Genomic DNA, 25,349 nt, shown 5'->3' with positions numbered 1-25,349 from the left:
AAGGATGCTTGCAGCAAAACTACAGAATACAAAAGCTCAAGAAGGTGAGAACTCTTACCTCTGTCTGAGATGGCAATGAGACACAGTCACAAGTAAAGCAGCAAGGAGAAATCACTCACATCCTCCAACTGAATGGATTGTGAGGAGCTCTAAAAGAGAAAAAAATCACTTTGAAACAAGTCTCTAAAAGCTATCATCAGTTATCATAATACCAATATATGGTATGTATGCATTTCTTTATTTGTATATTAATACAATTTAGAGAAAATGCACACTGATTTACTGAAATGATAATTTTCAATGTCCCTACAGTGAAAGTGTGCTAAAATGCAATGCAAAATGATTCATCATCAATATTACAGTTGTTGATTACTTAATTAATTTTCTTTCCTACTTTGAAAGAAGCAAGGCATATCAGTCTGAGTCTGTTCCCTGCCAATTCCTCCCAAGTCACTGGAATGTACCTCCCCCTGCAACCTGGGGTCTCATCAATCATCATCTCCTCTCCTCTCTTCCTTTTTGTTTGGAGTTTTACCCTGAGCAAGAGCTACAAAATAACAAATTCCTGAAGCACAGCATTACTCTAATAAGCATAGAACTTAAGAGGAGGAAGGGGAAAAGCAAAATTTACCAATGCCAGTATATATAAAGTCACCTAAGACCTAAATCATTGCATCTTGACAGGATTTTAACATCCAAACATCTGTATAGCCAAAACATTCATTTTTCCCAGATTTTTGCAAAAATCCAGGGGAAAATCTGCTGAATATACCTGATAAATATTGTAACAGGAAACAGTGAGTAATTTCAGGTTAGTTTGCAGTGAATACTGACTTGAGAATGGTAAATATTCAAGTGTCCATGCATTAAAAAACCAGCAAATTCACCTACACAGGAGTCTCAAAATTTCTGTTTAAAGGCCATGTGTATGATTCAGTTGGTAACAAAGGGGTGAGATATCATCACCAATTTCTAGTCTGCAAACCTGTGAAATACTGGACACCTGTAGGAGCCCTTACAATGAAGTGGAAACTCCTCTGTTTTTTCACATTCCAAACAATGAACTTAAAATCTGTGCTCTACATCTACCTCTATTTACCTGCTGAAATGGCTCTGTTACTTCATGAAACTTCTATACTCTTATTAAGTGCATGTTTTCTATAGACTTTTTATTTGCTTACCAAATAACACCATTGAAAGTGTACAAAATTTTTTCAACACTGCAAACACACATCAGTTTGGTTTCAAGAATTCTTAATCACTGCAAAGATTAAAGACCACTTATGTCAAGTACACATTTACTCACAGTTCCACAGGGAACAATTACTCTTTTCCATTAATTAATAATTATTCAGAAGTTTGGAATGTGGTGATTGAGTGTGAATAACCAATCACCCAGAGACTGTCCATTATCTACTTATCTGATTAAGAACAAAAACATGAACAAGTAATTAAGCTAGAAAATTATTAATGGTTCAATACATTCTGAGAAGAATGGTAAGGAAGGACACGGGAAAAAACCCAGCATCTACAAACAACATCAAAGATATTGCAGCAAAGACCATTGTCCTTAGGTGATGTCAGGAAAAAGTACAAGATGTCACAATAATCTTGGTTTGTCTTCATTATATCGGCTTTGTTCTGCCATGAGTATTCTGAAAGGGTAAACAAGGCTCCCGAGATAACCCTCCCAGAGTGGCACTGCCTCTTCCCACAATACCAATCCCTGGCCATTTCTCAGGGAATTTTGAGATACTCTCATTACCACCAGCACGTTTTAATGCAGTTCAGTCTACGACGAGCATGCACTACATTAGCATATACTGGAGATATTTAGAGGAAAAAGCCAATAGAGAAGTAACTTATCTGAGTTCTGTTGTGGAATTATTAGTTCTTCTGCCTACCCAGCGGGAAACTGTTCAGAATTGTGATTGAACGCACACTTTTCAGTGGTACAACCAAAGCCAAACATCGTCACTGCTGAGGTAACAATCAGCCAGCACAGGCAGGCCCGGCGGGACAGCGCGTTTGCTTCTCTCACTTTAACCAAGGATTTCTCCTGTAACACGCATTGCGCGGGTAAGGATTACAATCAAAGGCATTGCACAGGTAAGGATCGCAATTAATTAAAGGCATTACACAGGTAAGGATCACAATTAAAGCCCTGAGCTGCAAGTTCCAACTCGGCTTTCAGCTTCGGGCACTGCGCCCAGCGCTCATCCATACAGAGATATCTCCCGTCAGCGCCGGGACGGAGCGAGGCACGGGCACAGAGCGGGGACACCTGGGGTGTCATCCCCAGCCGCCTTACAGTTCCCAGTGCTCCCACTGAAAGCGTTTTCGCAGCCGAGGGTGGGGAAAACGTCTCTTTCTGCCCCGCTAAGCGCGGGGTGAAAAACTTGGAGCGCTCCGGGAAGGAGCGGGGTGGGGTCGCCTCAGCGCGGGGCTGGGTCTGTCCCGCGCCCCGGAGTTCCGCGGGGGAGCTGCCAGCCCTGTCCCGGGGGAACCTGGCGGAGCTGCCAGCCCTGTCCCGGGGAACCAGGCAGCCCTGTCCCGATGGCACTGGCGGAGCTGCCAGCCCTGTCCCGGGGGAACCTGGCAGCCCTGTCCCGGGGGCACTGGCGGAGCTGCCAGCCCTGTCCCGGTGGCACTGGCGCAACTGCCAGCCCTGTCCCGGTCGAGCAGCGCAGCTGCCCGGAGACTCCGGCGGGATGGGCGAGGCCGAGGACTTCGCCCGCTGCCCCTCTGGGCGCTTTCCGCTCCTGCACAGCCCGCACAGCGGCCAAAGGGTGCATTCCGGCGGGGAAGTCCCAGCCGTGCTCCTGCCCTGCCTCCCCGCGGACTCTCCCGCCGGGGCCCCCGCGCTCCTGGGACCACCCCGGGCTCCGCCCGCCGGGCTGGGCCGCGGCTCCGAGGGTCGGCGGCAGCCCCCGCACACCAGCGGCCTCCCCGGCCTGGGCTGGCACAGACGCGGCCTGTGGGTGCCCGTCCTGCAGACAGCACCGGGACAGAGCCATCTCCCTCCTGCTCGGGCCGCCGGGCGGGAGCGGCCGCGGTCCCGGTCCGGTCCGGGAGCCCCCAGAGCGGGGTCGCGGGCAGCCCGGAGCTCACACGCTTGTGCAGAGGAGGAAGCGGCGAGGTAAGTCGGCTTGAACACTTTCAGCCCTAGAAATGAAACTCACCACGATGTTTTTGAAAGTGAATGAACTTTCTCCATCGCAGGAATGAAGGGAAAGTTAGTCCAAAACATTCTGCAGCAGATACATTTAAACCTGTTACACTCTCTGCAGCAGGGAAAACAAACAAAGAAAAAGCAAGATCTGCTTTAGCCCGAAGAGCTCTTCCTCCTGCCCTGCACAGTCAGGCCTGACAGCATTCGGTGGCAACATGAAGGGTTAACATCTTGACAAAGCCCCATTGCTGTGCTACGTTATGTGTTGGCTGTTCGGTGAACATCTCTGGGAGAGGGCCATGATTTCCATCTGCCAGAGAGAATATTCTTGTTCCTCCTCTGTCAACAGAACAGGGACTAAGTGTTTCAGGCACTCTCCTTTTTGTTTCACTCTCCTTTTTGTTTCAGGATCAGTTTAGAAGAAATAGGGTAGGATAGTGCTCATGCAGAGGGACCACTGAAAGAAGAGAATGGATGTGAATCAATGTGGCAAAAAGAATTGTGCATTAAAACTAGTATTTTATTCCATTAAAACTAGTGTTTTAATCTATTCAATCAAAACACGTGTGCTAGAATTATATTAAATCAGACTGACTTAATTTTTGACCTCTGCAGTTCAGAACTCAAAGGCACCAAGGTTTGTGAATCATCTACACACTGACTGCCAAAGTCACTTCACTGTTATGGCCAGGACACTGCTGACTGACTTCACTCCCAGCTCTCTTTGCAAGACAAAAATTCTCTCAGGTGTTGTTCTGCTAGTCCTGTTCCATTTGAAGTAAAACGTCAACAAAATGCAAAGAAAACTGCTGCAGCATTTAGAAGAGTTGGCCACAAAACTATAGTTCCCTACTGGGACAGAGTGTCTTTTCCAGATTATCAGGTCCCAGGCCCATATTCTGTCAACCCCCCCACAAAGTGGTGCTCCTGGATCAATAAAGTCCTGTGGCCCACCAATTCTGCAGGTTAAACACAGGTATTGCAAAACCATAACCCTCTTTCTCTCAACCAAAACAAGTAAAAACCTCCCTACCTTTGCACCTCTGCTGCTGCAGCACAAGAAGCTGGTAAACCTTTTTCTTCAAGAAAGAATCCTTTAATAGACTTCACCTGCAAAAAAAAACCTGACACATCCCCATCTCCAGCTGGGAACAATTTCAAGTTTTCCATGTGAGGAGAATCAGCTGTGTGAACTTTAGGCTCAGACATATCCCCAGCATCTTTTTTTTTTTTCTTTACAGAACAAATTGTTATCCACGGTTGGTTGTTCATTCACAAGTTTTGGGGTTTGTACATCCCCAAACAAGTTTATTACAAGTTTTCCTAAGGAAAGTCAGAGAGTTATGCTTCTTCTAATCTGTTTCCCAAGAGTTAAGGAACATACTTTTGCAAATGAATGTGTATAAAATTGAAATTGTGCATGGAAATTTTTTAACATTTAGCAGCAATTTACTCCTAATTTTGTTACAGAGGATTCAATGTATTTCAGGAGAATTCTTGCTTATCTCTCTCAGCTGGGCAGTGCTGGAAGAGATAAGTGTAGCGGACTCTGGATAAGCTGCTGTCTCTAGAATGCAGGACAACAGCTTAGACTGAAGTTATGGGCCAGGGAGAAATATTATTTACAGTCAAAGAACACCCCACTTTACTAATTGTTTAGACCAAATGAAATGGTTTCAGGGGGAGGGAGCAGGAGAAATCCTTCAGGCTGGCCAGTACCTGCAACACACAAAAAAATCTGGCATTGAGTCCCTGTGCCCAAACCAGTGCAACACAGAGCTAAACCTGTGGTACTTCCAGGGCTCACAGGCTTCACTGAAAGTAAAAATTTGCCATTCTTACTCAGCCTAAGGAGCTGGTGGCATTAGATTGTAACTGTATTTAGAGTACTCTTGCAGGATCTAGGTTTGGTAGCAAGGCAGAAAGGCACAGATGAACAGATTTTGCCTTTCCCTGTGTTAGGAGACACATGCAAATTCAGCAGTTATCACATTAAGGATAGCTGGAAATGAGTTTTTTACACATTTGTTTTGTGGAGACACTCTCTGGCAGAATGTGCAGTGAGCATACTCATCATTTCCATTGTGAACTGCCTTGTGTGTGTGATATCACTGCCACAGACTCACAGGTGAGTTTTTGAAATTGTTGTTGTTCTTAAATTCTTGCCTCTTAGAGGTGGATAGAGAGAGACTACAAGGAATGCAAAAGTTTCTGCCTCTTCTGGGTTTGGCAAATACTTGAAAATATTCATCTGTCTTAGGAACCAGAAGCAAATCAAAACCAGACTACACAATTTTGGATAGTACATTTGACTGCTTCATAGACTGACTAAAAGAATAATAAGACTAAATAACAATAATAAATAAATAAATAATGAATTAATAAATAATAATAACGTTTACCTGTTTATTGCCATTGCTGTTAACTTTTTGGGTAGTGCAAATGGGTAAAGCATAGCATTGTCACCTGAAAATGACTGACATTTTAGAGGTAGTAATGCTTACATTTTAATTAGTATCTTTGGGTTTTTTCCTAGGGTAAACCACTGGATTTTTGTCAGAAATTCAGCAAGAGTGACTATCAGTAAAGATGTCATATTTAATGAAAGGATTTAAATGTCACAGTTCTGTGATGTGCAAAGTAGCAGGAAGCCTGTTTAAAGCACACACGTTAAAGAACACATTCGGCATCAACGAACAATTCAAAATCTCACGTGCATCATCCCAGCTGAGCTCAGAAAAGACAGACTCTTACACTTACATCATCGTGGGGGCTGGCTCAGCCGGCTGCGTGCTGGCCAACAGGCTGACAGAGGACCCGCACAGCACCGTGCTGCTGCTGGAAGCCGGCCCTAAGGACACCCTGCTGGGCAGCACAAGGCTGCTGTGGAAGATCCACATGCCTGCTGCCTTAACGTACAACCTGTGTGATGAGAAGTACAACTGGTACTACCACACGGCCCCGCAGAGGCACATGGACAGCCGGGTGATGTACTGGCCCCGGGGCAGGGTGTGGGGCGGCTCCTCGTCCCTCAATGCCATGGTCTACATCCGCGGGCACGCCGAGGATTACAACCGCTGGAGCAGGGAGGGGGCCCTGGGCTGGGACTACGAGCACTGCCTGCCCTATTTCAAGAAGGCACAGACACACGAACTGGGGCCGGATCAGTACAGAGGAGGGAATGGCCCCCTGCACGTGTCAAGAGGGAAAACAAACCATCCTCTCCATCAGGCTTTCCTGGAGGCTGCCCAGCAAGCCGGGTATCCCTTCACAGATGACATGAACGGGTACCAGCAGGAAGGCTTTGGCTGGATGGACATGACTATACACAAAGGTAAACCAGAAAGGGTCCTCGAGTAATGTCTGTTTCTGACCCAGAAATAATGTTGAAATATGGACAGATAATCTACACTGAATGCCATTTGAATGTTTAGGTTACTGCCCAGCTATGGCACTCTGTATTTACACCCTGTTCATCTCTTGCTTGCTATCAATGTACTGTGCACTTCATTGCAAGTTGCATTGGTAGAAAAGTCCTGATTCACAGTTAATTATGTCATTGTGAAATTTGTTATGTTAAAATAATATCTTTAATTATTATATCAAATCACATTTGCTTTGAACTCTATAAACTCTATGAAGACTTTCCCTCTGTAGGCATCCTGGTGGTTATTGGCCAAAATCTGAAGCATACTGAGCATGACTGTTTTGATGTTTAATGTAAATATACATTGTAGGTCAAAGATGGAGCACAGCTAGTGCTTATCTTCGCCCAGCCATATCACGCCCAAATTTCTCAGTTGCAGAGAAGACACTTGTAACAAAAATCTTGTTCCAAGGAACAAAATGCATTGGTATTGAGTATGTGAAAAATGGGCAAAGGAAAAAGGTAAGAGATTTTCAATTTTAAGTATGAGAGGTATGAATCAAAGCTAAATTATATATTTTTTTAAAGAAAAAGTCTATTAAAAATGGCACTTTACTGAGCAAAATGTTCTCTTTTTTCTAGAGGTTATGTTGTTTCTTACACTATATGATTCCTTGCCAGTTATTTTGCAGTACATTATATATTCCAGTTGTATTGATTTAGAGATTAACTTCATCATCACTTTTCCATCTGCCAGTGCTGAGGGGACAGGCCATAACTTGATGTTCCACAGAGTGTTGTGTAAGACTGGAGCCTATGGTGCAACCATGCCCTGTCCCAGCACATTGACCAGAGTGCTGCAATGGGGATGTTTCTGAAAAACAGTTCTGGCAGAGGAAAATCTGTAAAAGCCAGATGCTGAAATCTGAATTGCTCAAGGGATAGATGACAAATCTTGCCTTATGGTTGGCTGTGGAATGAATATGTCTCCGTTTCAGTCCAACTCCCACTGAAAATGTGATTGTGTGGAAGGAAGCTTGAATTGTTATTACAAAATTCTGGATAATGGGCTCATTTTATGCCTCTTTCAATCCATTGAACTTTGTAAGACCCACACCATCCTCACTTCCCTTAACAGCTGATTATGGATTAGTCTGTAACCAGGATATTGCCTAAAAGGGGTTTAAAAGGGGTATGCTAATAACTAAGATATTTGGTCAGAAAGGACTATAAAACAATTACAAAATGTAATAATAATATCTAGAGGGAGCTGAGTACAGATCTGGGTGGTTTGAGTTCAGTAACCCTTCTAAAACTCAGCAGCCAAGTTCTGTGACTGAGCACCTGCCAGAAGTTAAAATGCAGTATAAATAATCTGTTCTTTCATTTTCTAAAGCACAGATCAAATCTGTTGCTTTCTAAGTGGATTGCAAATGATAATCATTTTACCAATATGAAACAAAAGTTGCAGAACCTTTAACTGATTTCATAAGCTATTGAATTTCTGCAAAAACAGTACTTCTAATTGCTGTTCTTGTGCCATTATCAAGTTCAATTTTGTTGAAGAAAGTCTTGAAAACCCAATTACACACGATCAAAGACTTTCTGAGTACTGGACCATTTAATTGCAAAATTCTTCAATTGCTATGAATTTTCATACATACTAATATATGCATGAATTCTACATAGTGAATAATATATGTTTATATCATGTATTGTAAAAAATACATCTTCATAGTATTTCCCTTCCTTCTTTCCCCCTCCCCTCCCTCCCCCAGCATCAAAACTGCAGGATTAGTATCTGCTTTTACTTTCTGGAATATTTTATACCTGTCAGGATGGAAGAACTAATAATTTTATTGCGTTATGACCGTCAAGATGAAGCAATTGACTACATTAAAATGTTTTTCTTTTTACAGTCTATTTTAGATATAATCTCTTTTACATCAGTCATCAGCAAAATGAAAAGATCATCAAACCTGATTCAAAAGTTATTCAGAATATATTCACCAGCCAATGATTTGTTATTTGTCTAACACTGAAGTCCTAGAGATCTCCCAGGACTCCAGTAAAAGTAGGAAAGGTAGACTGAACATTCCTGGAGTTTTTAAGTTCAGAATCAAGCAGAAAAGTATATTTCTAATTCGTATTTCATATAAAGGATGAAAATGTTTTAATGTATTATAGACTAACTCAAACAAAAGTGTATCAGTCACTTTTTCCTCTTAGCATCTTAGCTGAGACATTATGAAAAACTGTGTGTGGGCCAGGAGTAACTACAGTGCTGACTTTGCAGGGGGTTTAGACTGAGCAAGCACCATCTGAATGCTGCTCTGAACAAACTGGTACCAGCTCTGTGTGTACCATAGAAAATGTAAACAAGTTAAATAAGTTTGTATAACATGCAAAATACAGCTCTAAGTATTGATTCAACGGGCTCTGATACAGTGTTTATTAGTCTTAACATGCTAATCATTGCCCAGAGCAAAGCAGTAACAAATAGAAGGTAACAGGACTGGCCATCTGTTGGCCATATTGGATGAATAGTGTCAAAATGCTTTTTATTATTATTACACTTGGATGTTACTGTAGCAACATTTTGCCATCTTTCTGTATAGCTGAGGGGTCATTCAAAAAGGACAAGGTTCAAAGTTAATATGCATTAATCTGTTAAAAGTCAAAGGTAGAGGAATAATTTAGCAGCCTGTGTCATGACCAGCTCAGAGCTCAGACCAAACCATTTGATAAAAAAACTGTTAGCAAAACAAAATTCAATCTATGCCTGCTACTATTTTAACAGTAGTGCTTTAGTGACTGGTGGGGGGGAGGCCTTTTGAGGACTACCATGAGCTAAGAAATCAAAGCTTAGCCTTGGTTGAATTTAAAAAAAAAAGCTCTTAAGAATTTTTGAGCTACCATGTCTGTGAATTCCAAATCTTCCTTAGGAGTTCCAGTTTTAATTTATAAAGGGTTACTGAAAATGGCAGAGAAGCTTAGCTGCCTGATCTGAGTGCCACAGGTACTATTCCCTGGCAAGGACAGGAGCTGAATGTTTCTGTGCCATGCAGTTTGAATGGATTGTAAAGATGGGAATAAATACAGCAATGATCAAAGCAAAAGCTTGATTACTTCTCTCTGTGGAAAATTCTGACAAGACAGGAATACATTGAAATGAGGAAAATGTGAGGGAAGGGTGTCTAATCTGGATCAGAACTGCACATTCAAACAGCAGCCCCTGATGTTGCTTGCACTCAGCTCAGGCTTTGTAATCTTAGGGCTTTTGTGCTCATTTCCTTTTAGGTTTTTGCCAATAAGGAAGTTATTTTAAGTGGAGGTGCCATAAATTCTCCCCAGCTGCTTATGTTGTCTGGAATTGGAAATGCAGATGATCTAAAAAAACTGGGGATCCCTGTTGTTTGCCATCTTCCTGGTAATTTTTTTTCTTTCTTTTGTCTTCCTATGGATGCAACTGAATGACCATTAAATTAAATTAATCATGAAACAGAATTTTCTTTATGTCAAGTTGTATAGACTGAAACACATGTTGAAAACATGTTTGTTACAAATCAGTGGAAAGATGTATTGATTTTATACAAATCAGTGGAAACATGCATTGATTTTAGAACCAAGCAACAAACTCCTACTCTTTCTTCACCATATCTGACAATGAAAAATGCCTTTCTGAAGGCAAATTTCTATAGTTAAGCAGCACACTTGTCATTAAGAGTTTTGAATTACTTTTGATCCACTACACATTGTGTAAATTCCCACTGTCATAAATATTCAAATATAGAAGAAATAACATGAACTTTTCCTTAAAGCTTAGGAAGTTAGCACAGTGTTTAGAACCAGTGGCAATTTTAGAACAACTGATATACCTGCTATTTAAATTTCTATTTTCATTCCAGTTATGTATGTAACTAGTATTGTTAGTTATACATGTAACTATTTTCATTCTAGTTCTGTTTATGTAAAACCTTATTCTGACACGAGCAAAAGGCTGATGTGACTCATGGCCTTGGCCTGTGTCACCACTGCCCTTGTAAGAGCTTGGTTTAGTTCCCACTTAAGATGTTCTCTGCTTGAAACATGGTGGGTAATCTTTCTGTGTGAAATAACATTTTCTTCCCTCTCACTTTCTTCTCCCTCCCTCCCTTCTTTCTACCCCCTGCAGGAGTAGGCCAGAACCTGCAGGATCATTTAGAAGTGTATGTCCAGCAAAAGTGCACCAAACCTATTACTCTATATAGTGCCCAAAAGCCACTGAACATGGTGAGGATTGGTCTCGAATGGCTTTGGAAATTTACAGGTATGAAGCAAAGTCTGCAATCATTCTACCACGGACTGATTTAGAATTATGACAGCCTTTTATCTGTGAGTTTTATAGGCTGGGAGCCTTAATATATAATCTTTTTCATGCTCTGAGAAATAACTGGAATTTGCAAATGGATTTGAACTACTTCTTTTCTTCTGTAGCAGAATATTTCAAAGCTTTTATATCTTAGGTAATGAAGGAGATTATTATTAACATTTCTATATCTAATGCAAATAAAAATTCTAAATTTAAAAATCAGTGCTACTAAGAAAAGCTATTGAAAAAAAGATGGAGAAAATATTCTATTTTAAATCAGTGTGATGTCAATAAAAGTATGTTATTGATTGAACTGACTGCTGTATAACTGTCTCAAAAGAATTAGTTTGTTGCTCTGATCAGAATCCTTTTGCCCTGTAAGTAAATGTGAATTGGTTTTCCTTATAATGACACATGAATTTTACAGTACCTCAGTCATAAGTTGTACCTTACAAAGAATCAGTAAATATAATCCTTGATGGCAGTTAAATAGCTTGGTAAAAGTTAATCTCTACGTCTGAATTTTAATCTCTACATGCTGAATTTTGTTATTATTTGGCAACTTATTCTGGGTATATGAGGCTTTTTACCATGCAAGTAAATATTGAGGGCCAACTTACAGTTTTAAACAGAAGTGAAAATAATATAAGGCACATTGCAGGGCTTTCATTTTTCCCTTCAGGGCAGGCACTGCAGATGGCTCTGCCTGTTCCATGTGACTGATGGGATAACTGGAGTGCACATCACAGAATGAGCAGTGCAGGAGCATCAGGATGTACAGCCAGGTCCCTCCACACCTGTTAGGACCCAAATCTGCTTCTGGAGGTAGAGCCTTGGCCTGCCACTGAGATAACTGTAACATCCCATTCTCAGATCAGTGGGATTTCCAAAGTTATGCATATTTACATTTATCCAGGAATTAAAAGGCAGATGAAAGTGGTGCACAGTGCCTAAACTACAAGCTGCTCATAATGGATTTGCATTCCTTGCAATAAACGCTGTACAAATCAATTATTCATGGTAGTGCATCTACAGGTTAAAAACAAGTGAACTTGTTGCTCTTTGGAGGTATTTTAATGGCATCTTCTCCCTCCTTTACACTCCCTAGGTGAGGGAGCCACTGCCCACCTGGAATCTGGGGGTTTCATCCGGAGTGAACCCGGGGTTCCTCACCCCGACATTCAGTTCCACTTTCTCCCTTCCCAGGTGATTGACCATGGTCGGGTTGCTTCCACTATGGAAGCTTACCAGGTGAGGCAAAGAGAACCTTCCAGTAAGACTTTGTAGCCATTAGCAAGGAGGTTTATGCTTCATTATAAATGTTGATAATTTGGCTATATACTGGAAAATTTTTTGTTCAGTATAATATGAAATAGACTGCTTAACCTCCCTCAGAGGAGAAAACACAGCCTTGTTATTTGATATTGCCACCAAAATTATCTTGGCTTTTATCTCTGGGAAAGAAGGCAAGTATTGAATGAAGTATTCACTCTACTGAAGTGCCCTAGTGCTGTGGGTTAGGACACAATTTTGCAATGGAACAAAACTGTTCCTCTGCAGTTGAGACAAAGGTTTAAGTGAAAATGTATAGAAACACTCGTTTATTCACTGGCAAAATCCAAGCCCCTTTTTAGACTATCATCTTAATCCAACACTCTGAATATTAATTCTGGGAAACTGTCACTGAATATACATGTTTTTCCTCACTAATCTCCTTCCTTCAGAGACAAAATAGTTTGGTCCAGTTGCTGATTATATTAGAGAGCTCTGATGCTGCTAAATTGGAATGGTTGTATTTTAAATGAAAAGAACAGCTGTGAGTTGATGTGACAGGCATATTTTCTCCCTGTAATGGAACTACATATTTACAAAATAATTATATAAAATGGGAAAATGCTCAGTGGTATTTTCCACTATCAATGCTTAATGTTTATATTTGCTGAATTTGTAAAGTCTGTCTAAATTGAAAAAAAAAAAAAAAAACCAAAACCAAAAAGCCATGCTGAATTTGGAAGTAGTGGAAGTAGACCTGATGGGTTGTGTTGGGTGTTGCAGGTCCACGTGGGCCCCATGAGGAGCACAAGTGTGGGATGGCTGAAGCTGAAGAGTTCAGACCCAAAGGACCACCCCATCATTGAGCCCAACTACCTGTCAACAGGTAATTGCAGCCTCTCCTTGCTCTCTCAGCTTATTTCCTGCCTGTTTCAGGAGCTGATTTTTGTACCTACTCAACACCAGTTCAGAAGTGCTGGTTGGTACATTATTACTTATTTCCATTTATAAAAGTTAACTAGTATGAAAAGAGGTGATTGTACAAAGCACTGTGCAAGCTAGAAGGAATTTCCTGTTGGGGATGAAGTCAGAATTCTCAGAATCTGCTGTGTCTTGCTGTTTGTTTCATCACCACCTCTGCTTGTGAAGGAATTAATGTCTTTTGCTCCTTTATGCTGAGAATATTTTCCTTTTCCTAGATAGTGGGCACAGCAAGATAAAGTGCAATTCCTCATAGTTCATATCTTCCATTTTGGGCTAGTGCAATATAAGCAACAGTTTTGTTCACAGTGAATGTAAATATATGTGACTTTAAAAATTATTCTTCTTTATCATGGCTTTCAGCAACAAGTGAGAGACTTTTCTTCCAGCATTTTTTTCCACAATGCTGCTTTTGTCTGTTTTGCATTCTGTGTATACTGGTAAATTAAATGAGTACTTACAATTTTCTCATTTTCTCTCTCTACAGAAAGAGATATTTGGGAATTCCGCCAGTGTGTCAAGTTGACCAGAGAGATCTTTGCTCAGAAAGCTTTTGAAAAATTTCGCGGGCCTGAAATTCAACCAGGAGATCATGTTCAGTCTGACAAAGACATAGATGCTTTTGTAAGGCAGAAGGCTGACAGTGCTTATCATCCTTCCTGCACCTGTAAAATGGGTCAGCCTTCAGACAGCACTGCTGTAGTGGATCCCCAGACAAAAGTAATTGGGGTTGAAAATTTGAGAGTAGTTGATGCTTCCATAATGCCCAGTGTTGTCACTGGAAACTTGAATGCCCCAACTATCATGATAGCAGAGAAAGCTGCAGATATAATTAAGGGCCTGCCATCACTTCAGGAGAAGAATGTTCCTGTATATAAGCCCAAGACCTTGGAAACACAGAGATAAATTAATATTCTCATCCTTCCGTATCATTTGCTATTTAGGCTTTCATCCACATGTTGGTATCTCATACTGAATATGCCAACATGATAAATATCATGCAAAACAACATATCCTATTAAAATAGATATTAATGTTAATAATTTTTTTGTATTAGACTACCTACTGGTCTTTTTTAATCAACTGGCTTAAGTTCCTTTTTTAGAATCATAGAATATGCTGAGTTTCATGGGACCAATCAGGATCATTAAGTCCAACTCCTGGCCCTGTGCAGAACACTCCAAAAATCACAAATTTAGTTAAATATGACATTTTGTGGTAAATGAAAATTTTCTGTTGAAAAGAAGCTGTTTCTAAATGCCAACAGCCAGAAATGCCATGTGACTGCATGAGGAATGGAAGAGATTACTGTGGGCCATTCTGAAAATGATTATGTTATTTGAAGAATTTTAACTGCTATGAGGATTTTATCCAGGAAAACAGCTAGTCAGTAATCACCACATCCTGCAGAGAATTGTCAAGCAAATGTAAGCACTTATGCAATTTCAAATTCAAAAGCTGAATTAGTATCAGAATTCTTAGGAAAGGGAGGAACCTGCATGTGCTCAGAGTTTGTCAAACATGACAAACATTTCCTTTATGAAAGGAATGCACGGTTTACAAATCCCACTCAAATTTAGATTTCACTGAGCTCATCAGCCTCTAACTGTAGAGCATTCAGGGAGAAGACATACAGTGTATTTATCAGAACTTATTTTTCTAAAAATGCAGAGCTGGAGTTGAAATTTATAAAAATCTACTGGAAAAATGATATTCCTCTTTGTTTTGATTTTGATTTTTTTTTTTTAACAAAGCACTTAGTAGAATTCTGCTCACAATTTAAGCTGATGTAGTTTTACCACTCTAGCAGTAAGAGATCTGCACTTTGTATAACATCCTTAAAGTGATTGGTCTTTGCTCAGATGATTGTTTGCAAAAGATATTTATCAATAAATATTCTGAATGGTGCCTTGATATCACTCAAATTTTATTTAGAAAAATTTCAACCAAACTATATTTAAAATGAAATGTTACCCAAAATAACTGTATAAGGTCAGTTATTGATGATATGAGGTCTTTTTAAATTAGAAGGCAAATATCTTATTCAGTGAACCAATGCTATATTCTAGTTAGGATTTAAATCTATGCTTTTTTAATTTTCAGATGTGTAAGTTAAGATACTTGAGCTTCCATGGCTGTTTTTGGTGTCAAACTAACTTTCAGTACTGATTAAAAAAAACCCTAAAGAAACTGAACTCACTGAAGGAAATTTATTCCATTGATTATTTTGTATTTATTAATTATTCCAAAGTAACTTCTCACTAAGCAGATGTCAAATAATAAAGTCAAATTTTCTGTAGCCTAAGATTGCTCAGGACTTGTGGCAAAGAGAATAAACATCTTTTCAGCAAAAATTGGAATTTTACACAATTTTAACAGACTGTAGAAAACCTTGCTGAGTCAGATGTTGGCTGGAGGGACAACTGCAGATGTTTAAGGCAGATACTTGTACCTGCTGCTGCTCTGTCTAAGGCACTGACTGGAAGCTCTGCTGAAGGAAAGGACTTAATTCCTTAGAGCATCTGCATAAACACGAACAAAACCACTGAAGATGGAAGATAACAGCAGTGAACTCTGCTCCAAAGGGAGACAGGTAAACCCTTTCTATGTATGTGATGCATTCTTTTGAAATGAGGGGAAGAACAAGAATATTTCACATCACAGGTGATTGATTAGCTGGGTTAAGGAGACAATTCCTCTGGTGAACCCTTTGAGAAAAGCATGGACTGGGTATTGTGTACCTCCTCATGGCAAATAATTCTTTTTCAGCACTTATGCTTGTGAGATTTTTCTTTAAGGGTATTCAGTGAGCTCTAGTGTCATTTGGAATACAATAAGGATATTTGGAGTTATGTATACTGGTAAGACTTACCACAGTCCTGTGCAGTTGAGAAGGGAGGCAGTTTGGTGAGATGAGACATTGAAGTTCCTGCATTTGCAGATTTACAATGGGGGTTTCCACTCCAGGCATGCAAGATGGGAATTGTTATTATGCAACTTCAGAGGATTAACTGGCCACTGGCTTACATAATTTACCACTGAACATGCACAGACCTCTCTGCTGTTATGCCAAGCTCTAAAACAAGGAGTAAATGGCAAGGTTAGGTATTCATGTGTCTTATGCTCATTGCTGCACTGACAAATCAGATAATCAGGCATTTCTTCTGAAACACCATCATCTTTTCTTGCAGTTCTAACCATCCACAGACACCTTGCAGATTCCTCTCTTTCTAAACACTTGAACATCTTCATTGCTGTGAGCTGCAGCTGCTTTACTAATTCCAGCCTCACTGTTATAGAGCACTGAGGCTCCCTCATGAGATCCCTGTGATGCAGTGCTGGAGGGTTTGTTGCCCTGGGGAAATCTTAAGTAGCATCAATTTACCATTAATTTGTCCTGTGTTGTACCTGGCTGCTGTTATTGAATTCCTGTTAAAAATTTTTGTGACTTCCAGCAGAGTCAAGTCTGCCAAAGGGTTCTTAGAACAGGTCTAGGTTATTCTGATATATCCTGTGGAGCACTGGCAGACTCACAGCTGCAATTAATCATCCTGTACACCTTACTGGACTGCAGAACACAGGTTGTGATTCCACAGTTTTACCTATTCAACCAAATAATACAGTGTGATTATTCCCAATTCTACCCAGATATAAATTTTATAAATATGCAAATAATATATTATATGTTCAAAACCAGTTAACTGTAAAAGCTGTTTAATTCAAGAATTACTAGACCTGCCAGCATGCTTGGACCAGCAATGGTACTGCAAGAGAGAACACCAGCATCTCCTTGGAAATGGCTAGCTGCAGATGCTCCAGGCAGTTGGAGGTCTCTGGCTGGGGACAATGAGATTAAGAAGGAAAAGTGACCAAAAACATTTCTTTTGTACACACATTTCAGCTCAAGTTGTTTCAGTATGAGAAGTGCTTTGAAAAGCAGCACAATATAGCAGTTTTTGTAAAATTGCATTGTATTCAATTTATGTAAGATTTTGTACACCACAACCTTAAAATCTTTGCCAAGTGCCCACTGTCAATTCGTCGGCAACTAAATTAGGCAGGTATAGGGACACTGGAAAAGTGGGCTTGTAATATGAATTTTCTATAAAATAAATGTAAAAATGGATTTTGAGAAATAACAAAAGCATAAATATATTACATTCTAGAAAGTATAGATATATCATATATAATTAAATAATAATAAAAGTAATTAAATACCTTTTATATTATAGTTAAAATGAAGAGGGAGAACACAAGCATATCTTATTACACTATTACAATTTTTAGTCTTAATTCTTCTGTCAGCCAAGCTCCAAAAAAAGACTCTGTTCAAATATGAATATATGTTATAGATTCCTTTTTTCAGTGAATTTACTTCACTGTAGAATACTTACCAGTGTTTAATTCTTTACTAGTATTTTCTCTCATTAAATACATATATAAACAAATTTGGAGTCTCATAAATGATGATTTAATTGTTGAGAGAACTTCTAGGTTTCTTGTACTACTTACAAATTGGTAGTATTCTAAGGGTGCCAATTACCATGTAATTATGCATATATTGATTACTTGTTACCACATATTTCTGCAGTAAAAGCAAACAAGTATTCTTTTCATCTTATACAAATGTTCTCCCCTAAGCCAATAGCTACATCAAATATGGTCTGCAACTAAATTTCCTTCATTGTTTATTTTTGCAAACACTTCTCTCATAAAATTTCTTATCTACCTTAAAGAGTCTCTCCTCACACTATTAAAGGCTGAGGACTAAAAGCATGAAAATACAGTGAGGTCAGCATATTGTTTTCTGTCTCTTTGGAGAAGGCATTAATTAAAAATCCTGTCACTCTGCTCAATCTGCCAAACCTGATGTGCTATCAAATGTCCATGCTGGATAAAATAAAATTCTGAGATTGTTTTCCTCCTTTTTCTTTTAAATTCTAACATCAGTTGCCTTGAAGGTGGTTATAAGAAGTGGCTTTACCACAGAAGGTAGAACATTGAAATCTACTCATTGTTACTTCACAGGGATAGCTCCACTTTGGCCTCCCAGATTTTGTTTTTGTGAGCTGGAAAAGTGTAACAAAGTGAATATTGCTGGGTAACCTGCCCAAGAGCTTCCCAATACAGCATGGAAAATTTATTTAGATGTTTTGGGGTATTTTAGTCAAATTTTCCAAATCATTTCCATAGGTCTTTCTCTGGAGAAGTAGTTATCCCTTTTGCACATGAATACTCTGATTGTTTTATTTCTTTGTGGTTAACAGCAACCATTCATAAAAGACTTGAATGATGTGACACTGCAGACTGATACTCGATTCCACATATTTACTCACATTCTTATAATATGGCAAATTGAATTTAACCTTTGGAACTTCTTGGTGAAAAAATATTAGTAAAAGGACTCCCAGGTATAATAAAATTATTACACAGTTTTATTTTGAAGAACATTTTGCATTTGTTTTAATACAAAATGATGTAGGTCAAGAAATAATTTACAAACCTTTAAGTTCTTATCCTGGCATTTGAAATAAGAACGATTTTAGAGGAAGTCTGTAAGCTATTCATAGGAAACTGTCATTATGTACAAAATGTTTATTGACATGTTTTAAACATCACATTTGTAAAAATGTGAACTGGATTGCTATCTAGCATAGGAACTACAGGTAAAACCTGATAAGATAACTTGTTAGAACAAGTCATTGTTATCCAGTGCTAACAAAATAGACAGTAGCTTTCAGGGTGTTTTAATTATCCTCCAAGGTCATTTCAGCCTCAAAGACATTTCAGGGTTTTACTGCATTGTGAACAATATTGAAGCCCTCTCTTGATTGCATAAAAATAAATCTTTGAAATAGTACACATAGAACAACAGAAAGGTAGAGGCAATAAAATAATATATTTTTCATATCAAGGTTTTTGGTTCTGTGTAGAATCATACTATCACATTTCTTCTCTTTCCAAGCAGAGAAAATAGTACTGAAGTAAAGCATTTTCGTTTACCTGTGAAGTATTTTCTGCCTCAGATAATTTCTGTGTCAATTTAGGGTATTACACTTTGTCAAAACTTGTCGTCTCATGACCAGGAACACCCTGGCATGAATTTGCCAAGGTTTTTGGGTTTTTTGCATCAGATTATTACAAAAATAAAATTAGAGCTTACTTTTCAGTCAAAAAAAAAAAAAAAGAGAAATTACTTTAAATTTTTAACCTTTCCAAGTATAAGACTGAGTAGTCAATGGTGCATCCCTTTTGCAGAGAGATTCTTTTGACTTAATTATTTTTAAAAAATCTGATCTGTTGCCAAGTTCACACTTGACACTTTATCCCAAAAAGAGATTTACACTGAGAGGTGGCTCTATTTAAATATTTATGCTATAGATCTATATATTCCAAGTAAAAATACTTCTATCTAGAATTCTGTGGAGAGTTACAATAATTAGGGTCCATAAATATTGCTGCAGTTCAATTACGGTACAATAATTACAAAATATAGAACATCTCTTTACAAATACAAATCATTGTATATTACAATTAATTTACAATATTTTCTACTATATAATTTTTAGCAAACTATCTTATCTAATTCTACTATAACCTGGTTGCAAGTGCATTAGTAAGAATGCAATTATTCCAGTATATTTTGCCCTTAACATGATAGTCAGAAAACAGACCATCTGAATGATATTTTCCTATGTAAACTGATGTTACATATGACGGATTATTCTTTATATAACTTCTTTTTCCAACGATCTCTAACAGGTAGAGCATGACAAATCATATTTTAGAAGAGCATTAAGAAAAGAAATTAGGAGGCAAGTTTGAAAACAATGTTAGAATGGATATGCAATGGTAGCTGATATGCTTTGAGCACTGAGGTAATGACATTATTGGTTGTCATCACTCATCTCATGTTGCTGTTTCCCACACAATCCTGTGCCAGACCTATAGAGACATTGTCACTGACAAAATCCTGCTCTACTAGGAAGGACAGCAGCACAAGGTTGAAAGACAGGCAAGATATTACACCTCAGAATCCTGCTCTAGCCCTCAAAAAACTGATTGTCACAATCTGCTTGGTTTCAAAAGAACCTCATTCCTACAGAGGAACTGAAGATTCCGTGGGAGGAGACTTGACCTACTGCAGCTCTGTTCACATTTCGGCAACCTGGAGATAATAAATTTATTAGTTATGGCTTCCTTGAGGTGCGACATCACTCGTACAAAACTTGGATTGGTTATTCACTCCAGCTAGTGCCTAGCATCTTGAAACTATGAGGCACTTTTTCTGTTATTAGAACATTTTCCTTGCTAAATACTATAAGCTTGTAATGCATATCATTTCATCAGCTAAGTCTTCTTCGTATCGTCCCGTTTCTGGCTCTTCGTCGCTGTAGCCAGGACCAAAATCTTGAAGTTCATAATCTTGTCTGCTTAGAATTGGAAACATATCCCCGTTGGTCCCATTGCTGATATTCCCATTGAGAAGGTTACTTGCTGCACTCTCCATCTCATCAATAGTCATGTCACATGCATCAGCAATCTCGTGTTTTGTAGCCGAAACAAACTTAGGGTCCTTTGCATACCTTCCTAGGCCTTCAGATATAAGTACCTGGCAGAGGGAAGGGGGAGAGTGAGAATTTCAGTGCAATTACAGAACAACAGACAGATCATAGCATTGCTCAATGATGAAAGCACTAGAATCCCCATGCTGAATCACTGGAGCAACCCCCAGCCAAACTCTACAGGTAAATAACTATGAAATCAACAATGAGAAGACTCCAAAGAACACCATGATGTGTGATAATGTAAATGGTGCTGCTGTACATCTGGCACTTCTCCTTAGAGATCTAGCAGTAGTCTTTCCTGAACATCGGTCATCATGCTGATACACTAAAGACAACAGTTAATATATCTCAGATGGTGCAGTTAGAACAGTTGTCTGAAATACAGAATTTTATATGTTCTCGGTTCTTTAGAGTACATGGAAAAAAGATGTTGAATTCCCATTTGCAAAAACATAACAAAATGTGTTGTATAGCTCCCAGCAATGGAAAGGAAGTGATGGATGGAAGCTACAACATTAACTATGATTAAGAAATGCTGTACACACTTTATCTTCAAATCTTTTTTAATATAAAAGGGAATTCTTAGCATTCTTTAGTGAATCTACAAATCAATCCTTGCAGTTGTTATTCTCCTCTCTGCATTTAGTACACTGATTCATGGAGGTTTTGATCTTTTATTCAGATTACTGCAAAAATGGGGATTTATTTCCACAGAAACAACAGAGAGAACAGGCATATGCATAATCTCTTCCTTATTGCCATTGTGGAAGGATACTTCAGAACTGATGCCCATCTAAAAACCTTAAATTTCAAAATTCTAAAGTATCTTTAGTTCTCTGATTAATCTCTCACTAATGTGAAGATCTGGAGTCAGTAGAAATCCTTTACTACACGGCAGTTATGAATAAATTCCCCTCTTTACCTAAAACCACTTTGTGGCTATAAAACTAAAAATCCATTTTCATAGCGTTGATGTGAACTTGATGCCTTGTGAAGGCTGACCTAGAACAGAGACTAGACAGAGCTAAAGAATGAAGTAGATATTTATTCAAAGACTGCAATGCATCCACCTTGGGCAACACTAGAGCCCAGCCAGGGCTACACCCAAGATGAACCCAAAATGGACAACCGGTAAAGGGGTCTCACACTTTTATAAGTTTTGGTCCATTTGCATATTGAAATTAATTATCCAATTATGGGTTTAGCTTATGAAATCCCATCCTTCTTGTTTGTCTCTCTTCAGTCCACATTGTTTATGCTCTTGGCCCTGAGATATGGGCCGCTTGTCCTGGGTGCCCAGCTAGAGAAGGAATGTTTTGTTTCCCTACTCTGTGAAGAGACTATCTCCTAATATGAAGCTCAGAAGTACACACTAAAGCAGTACAGAATCTAAAAACTATAAAAGCTAAAACCTGAGGCATCAAACTTTATTCTGTGCTTTGCAGAGTTAACCCAAAACCTCCCAGAGAGGCAGTGTTGGCTGGCTCAGAGGCCGTGCAGCACTCACCGCCTCCACCAGGCTGTCGGCGCTCCTCTGCTTGTCGCTGTGTTTGTGCCGCAGGTCGTTGGGCACGGTCAGGCTGGCTGGGGTGAACGTCCTGTAGGAGATGTCGGGGTCATCTGTGTACCAGGAGCTCCTGTGCAGGGAGGGCAGGCTGCCATTCATGTGCTCTGTGGAGTCAGCCCTGTCCACCTGGATCAGAGGGGTGTAATAGGGGGAACGCTCCCTGTTGGGAGGTGTGGCGGGTGGGGTGGCCCAGGAGCGCGTTGAGCGACTCGGGGAGTGTTTATGAGCTTTGCTGGAATCCAGACCTGCCACAGCCATCACCTGGCAAAGGGAAGCATTTTAAAAGTTAGTGATTTCAAATGCTCAGTCATAGTCATTTCTCACTTCAGCAGTTAGCTCAAACCAATTTCTCAGGCAGCAGCTACGCAAAGTCAACATCTTCTGATGTGTAATAGAGGAACAGGACTGAAATTGGTAAATTGAATAAAAAAAATGGTATTTTTTCCATTTTACTCATATCACAAAATCTTTTTAAATATATTAATATATTAAATAAAGATATATTAATAAATATATATATATTCATATATTAAAGAAAACAAAATATAGAAACATGCCTTCTGTCCAGGACAGGATAGGAAGCTGTCAGCATTTTCCAAGCTGGGCACTGAGCCTCAGAAAGTGTCTGAGTTGTACTTGCAAATTGTCACAAATGGAATCGAGATAGGCAAACATTAACAGACAGCTGCTGTATTATGCAGTCCTGGTCAAAATTTAGGGTATGGTGACTCTTTGTGAGCACTCAGAGTCCAAGGGGCAGGCTACTCATTCTGTGTTTTGTACAAGGTCGATGTTTGAGAAGCCTTGGGTCTAGCAATGAATACGCCAGTGCTGCTTCAAACAACAGTGAAAGTCAGGAGTGAAACATAGAGGCTGGAAAGATTTAATTCACTGTTGGTTAAGGAAGAGTTTGGGTTTACCTGCTGTTGCATTAAGTGAAGGGGCAAAGCCGTGCGATGGTGAAAATTAGGAGAGAGCGGGATGTCGTCTTGGCTACTTTGTCGGCGGAGGCATTCGAAGTTAAAGGAAGATCGTCTGTGTGCTACAGGGAAACCATAATTCATTAGAAAAACAAAGCATTTTTCCTCAAAGTCTATTATTTCCAGAATTCCAGGGTGAGTGAGCTGTGATACAAATTAAAACAGATCCTCCAGTAAGAAAGAAGTTGTGCTAATAGAAGCAAGTGGCAAGTTATAAGATAAAGGACAGATTAACCACATAAGCAAAAGCAGTCTAAAGGTGGAAATCATAGAAGGAAGCTAACATGATAGAACTGGAAGCATCTGCTTCAGAAAACAAGCAGCTGACTGCCTCACACTGATGCAGCTGACTGGCTCAGACTCTCAACTGCAGAGTTTTGCCATAACCTGCTGTGACTTTCTTCTTCCTTCCCCATGGCTTTAAGCTCTCCATTCTAATAAACCAGATTTCCCAAGGGAAATATGAAATCTGCAGTTCCTTGGAAGCAATATGCAAAACCATATCCAAGTCAACTCAGATTGTCAATTCCTGATGGTTATTCTGTTGCTTAGCACAGCAATCATCCACAGTCTCTGCTGTTATGTGCACATTCATGATAGAAAAAAAAGTAGAAATTTGAACTGAATCAAGATGTTTGGCTAATGTGGAGATGTTTCAGCTGACCTTGTTGAAAGCCTGCAGAATGATGGGAAGCACATGGATATCATTTCCCTCTGCCAGCTTCAATGTTCAGAGAGCCTGGATGCTGAACTGCAGCTGGAATCTAGATCCAGTCTCACAGCTGTAAGCACTGGAGTGGGACACTGGGGAGAACCTGGCTGTACCAAATGCCATGGAGTTATGGCACCCCACAGTTATTATCAGACACTTCATGCTGGTTGCTAAGAAAGAGCCACTGAACTAGAACAGGCACTTCCACGAGGTCATTCTGTCTAACTAAAGCAAACTTTGTCCCTCTCCCTTATCTCTATGGCAAATCCAAACAGAGGGATGTAAGCCTTAGCTCCTGATCCTCATATGATAAAACGTCCCAATACCAAAATGTATAATAAAGAACCCAAAAAGTCCCTTCATCCAACACAAGACACTTCCTTGCACATGCTTCTCTGCAGAGAAGAGGCTGAAAGAACATCTCAATTGTTCCTCAGTACACTTCTGGAAGCTGCTCAAATACTGTGGAGATGAGTTTGGCATAGAAGCATCCAGAAAGCTTGCACAGAGCTCAATTTACTGACTGCAGTACTCAGCCAAGGCACTGGATGCTATGTTCACTTGGACTGATTCAGATGCTAGCAGGAGCTGTTGAGTGCAATGTTGCACATTCTTTTTTTTTTCCTTTTTTCTTTATAATGTGAAACAATCAAGGCTTCCTCCCCAGGCCAAACAGCCCATACACTACCTACAAATAATAGATTTGAGGTTCTTTTAAAATCTGCTCAGATACTGAGCTGCTAAAATCCCTCAACTCTTTTCCTGAATATAAAATAAATGGTTATGACAGGAGGTCTGACACTGATTGCTCTTATGACATTACATTGGTGCAAGTCAAGGACTTCTTAAGTTACCCTTATGCAACTTCGATCAGAACTATGTCCTCTTATCCTAGAATATCAAATAATCTTATCTAGTACCTTAATCAAGTTTCCTGTAGATGAGATAAAAAGCATCATTTCCTCTAAATAAATTACTGCCAAACACTGTCATTAAAACTTTATCTCCAAGACTGCAGTTAGAGGAAACCTTTAACCCTCCACTCAAAACATTTTCATGGGCAGACCCAGGACAATTTTTACATGAAATTTTTTCTCCTGCAATCTGTGGAATGGGTATAAAAAGCACCTATCTATTTCTTTGGCTTAAAATTCCTCTGTTATCAGAGAGGCTTGTAGAAAGATGTACAGGGGTCTCCTTTCACACTCTCTCCTTCACCTGATGTGCTTCCCTTCTACTACTGGAAGACAGACAGCAGCTTTCTGAACCCTTCACTACTGTTCAGCTGAGTTATTCGCTCTCTGTGGTGCAAGACTCATTCTGCCCCCTGTAACCCCTAAGGGCAGAAAGCCAAAAAGCAGAGAGCATTGCCAGTCTTA

General features: G+C 39.6%; 2 protein-coding genes across 7 annotated transcripts in view; one reads left to right on the top strand and one right to left on the bottom strand.

The window, feature by feature from the left end:
• The first annotated feature begins 2,881 nt into the window (after positions 1-2,881).
• On the top strand, positions 2,882-15,057 carry CHDH (choline dehydrogenase). Its single transcript, XM_054640295.2, has 8 exons — positions 2,882-3,139; positions 5,709-6,506; positions 6,910-7,061; positions 9,840-9,969; positions 10,714-10,848; positions 11,999-12,141; positions 12,946-13,048; positions 13,631-15,057. The coding sequence occupies exons 2-8, from the start codon at positions 5,762-5,764 to the stop codon at positions 14,047-14,049; spliced, it is 1,827 nt and encodes a 608-aa protein (XP_054496270.1). The 5' UTR covers positions 2,882-3,139; positions 5,709-5,761; the 3' UTR covers positions 14,050-15,057.
• A 3,498-nt stretch (positions 15,058-18,555) lies between these two features.
• The window catches only part of CACNA1D (calcium voltage-gated channel subunit alpha1 D), a 169,190-nt gene continuing 162,396 nt past the window's right edge, over positions 18,556-25,349 (bottom strand). For all 6 annotated transcript variants that reach the window (XM_077184756.1, XM_077184753.1, XM_077184757.1 and 3 more), the window contains 3 exons: positions 23,199-23,320; positions 22,219-22,539; positions 18,556-20,755 (listed from right to left, as the gene is read on the bottom strand). In XM_077184756.1, the coding sequence (XP_077040871.1) occupies positions 20,462-20,755; positions 22,219-22,539; positions 23,199-23,320 (737 nt within the window). In that variant the 3' untranslated portion in view covers positions 18,556-20,461. The remainder of the gene's footprint in view (positions 20,756-22,218; positions 22,540-23,198; positions 23,321-25,349) is intronic.

The sequence above is a fragment of the Agelaius phoeniceus genome, chromosome 11, assembly GCF_051311805.1.
Source record: "Agelaius phoeniceus isolate bAgePho1 chromosome 11, bAgePho1.hap1, whole genome shotgun sequence".
In the NCBI taxonomy this organism is placed as follows: Eukaryota; Metazoa; Chordata; class Aves; order Passeriformes; family Icteridae; genus Agelaius; species Agelaius phoeniceus.
Note: the sequence above shows the minus strand (reverse complement) of the source record. Positions and strands in the feature narration are given on the sequence as shown.

Bases quoted from the DNA above. Each gene is read 5' to 3' on its own strand.
- CHDH (XM_054640295.2), top strand. From the start codon at position 5,762: ATGTCATATTTAATGAAAGGATTTAAATGTCACAGTTCTGTGATGTGC. The intron at 9,970-10,713 runs GTAATTTTTTTT...TACCCCCTGCAG, and splicing joins TGTTGTTTGCCATCTTCCTG to GAGTAGGCCAGAACCTGCAG. The intron at 13,049-13,630 runs GTAATTGCAGCC...CTCTCTCTACAG, and splicing joins GCCCAACTACCTGTCAACAG to AAAGAGATATTTGGGAATTC.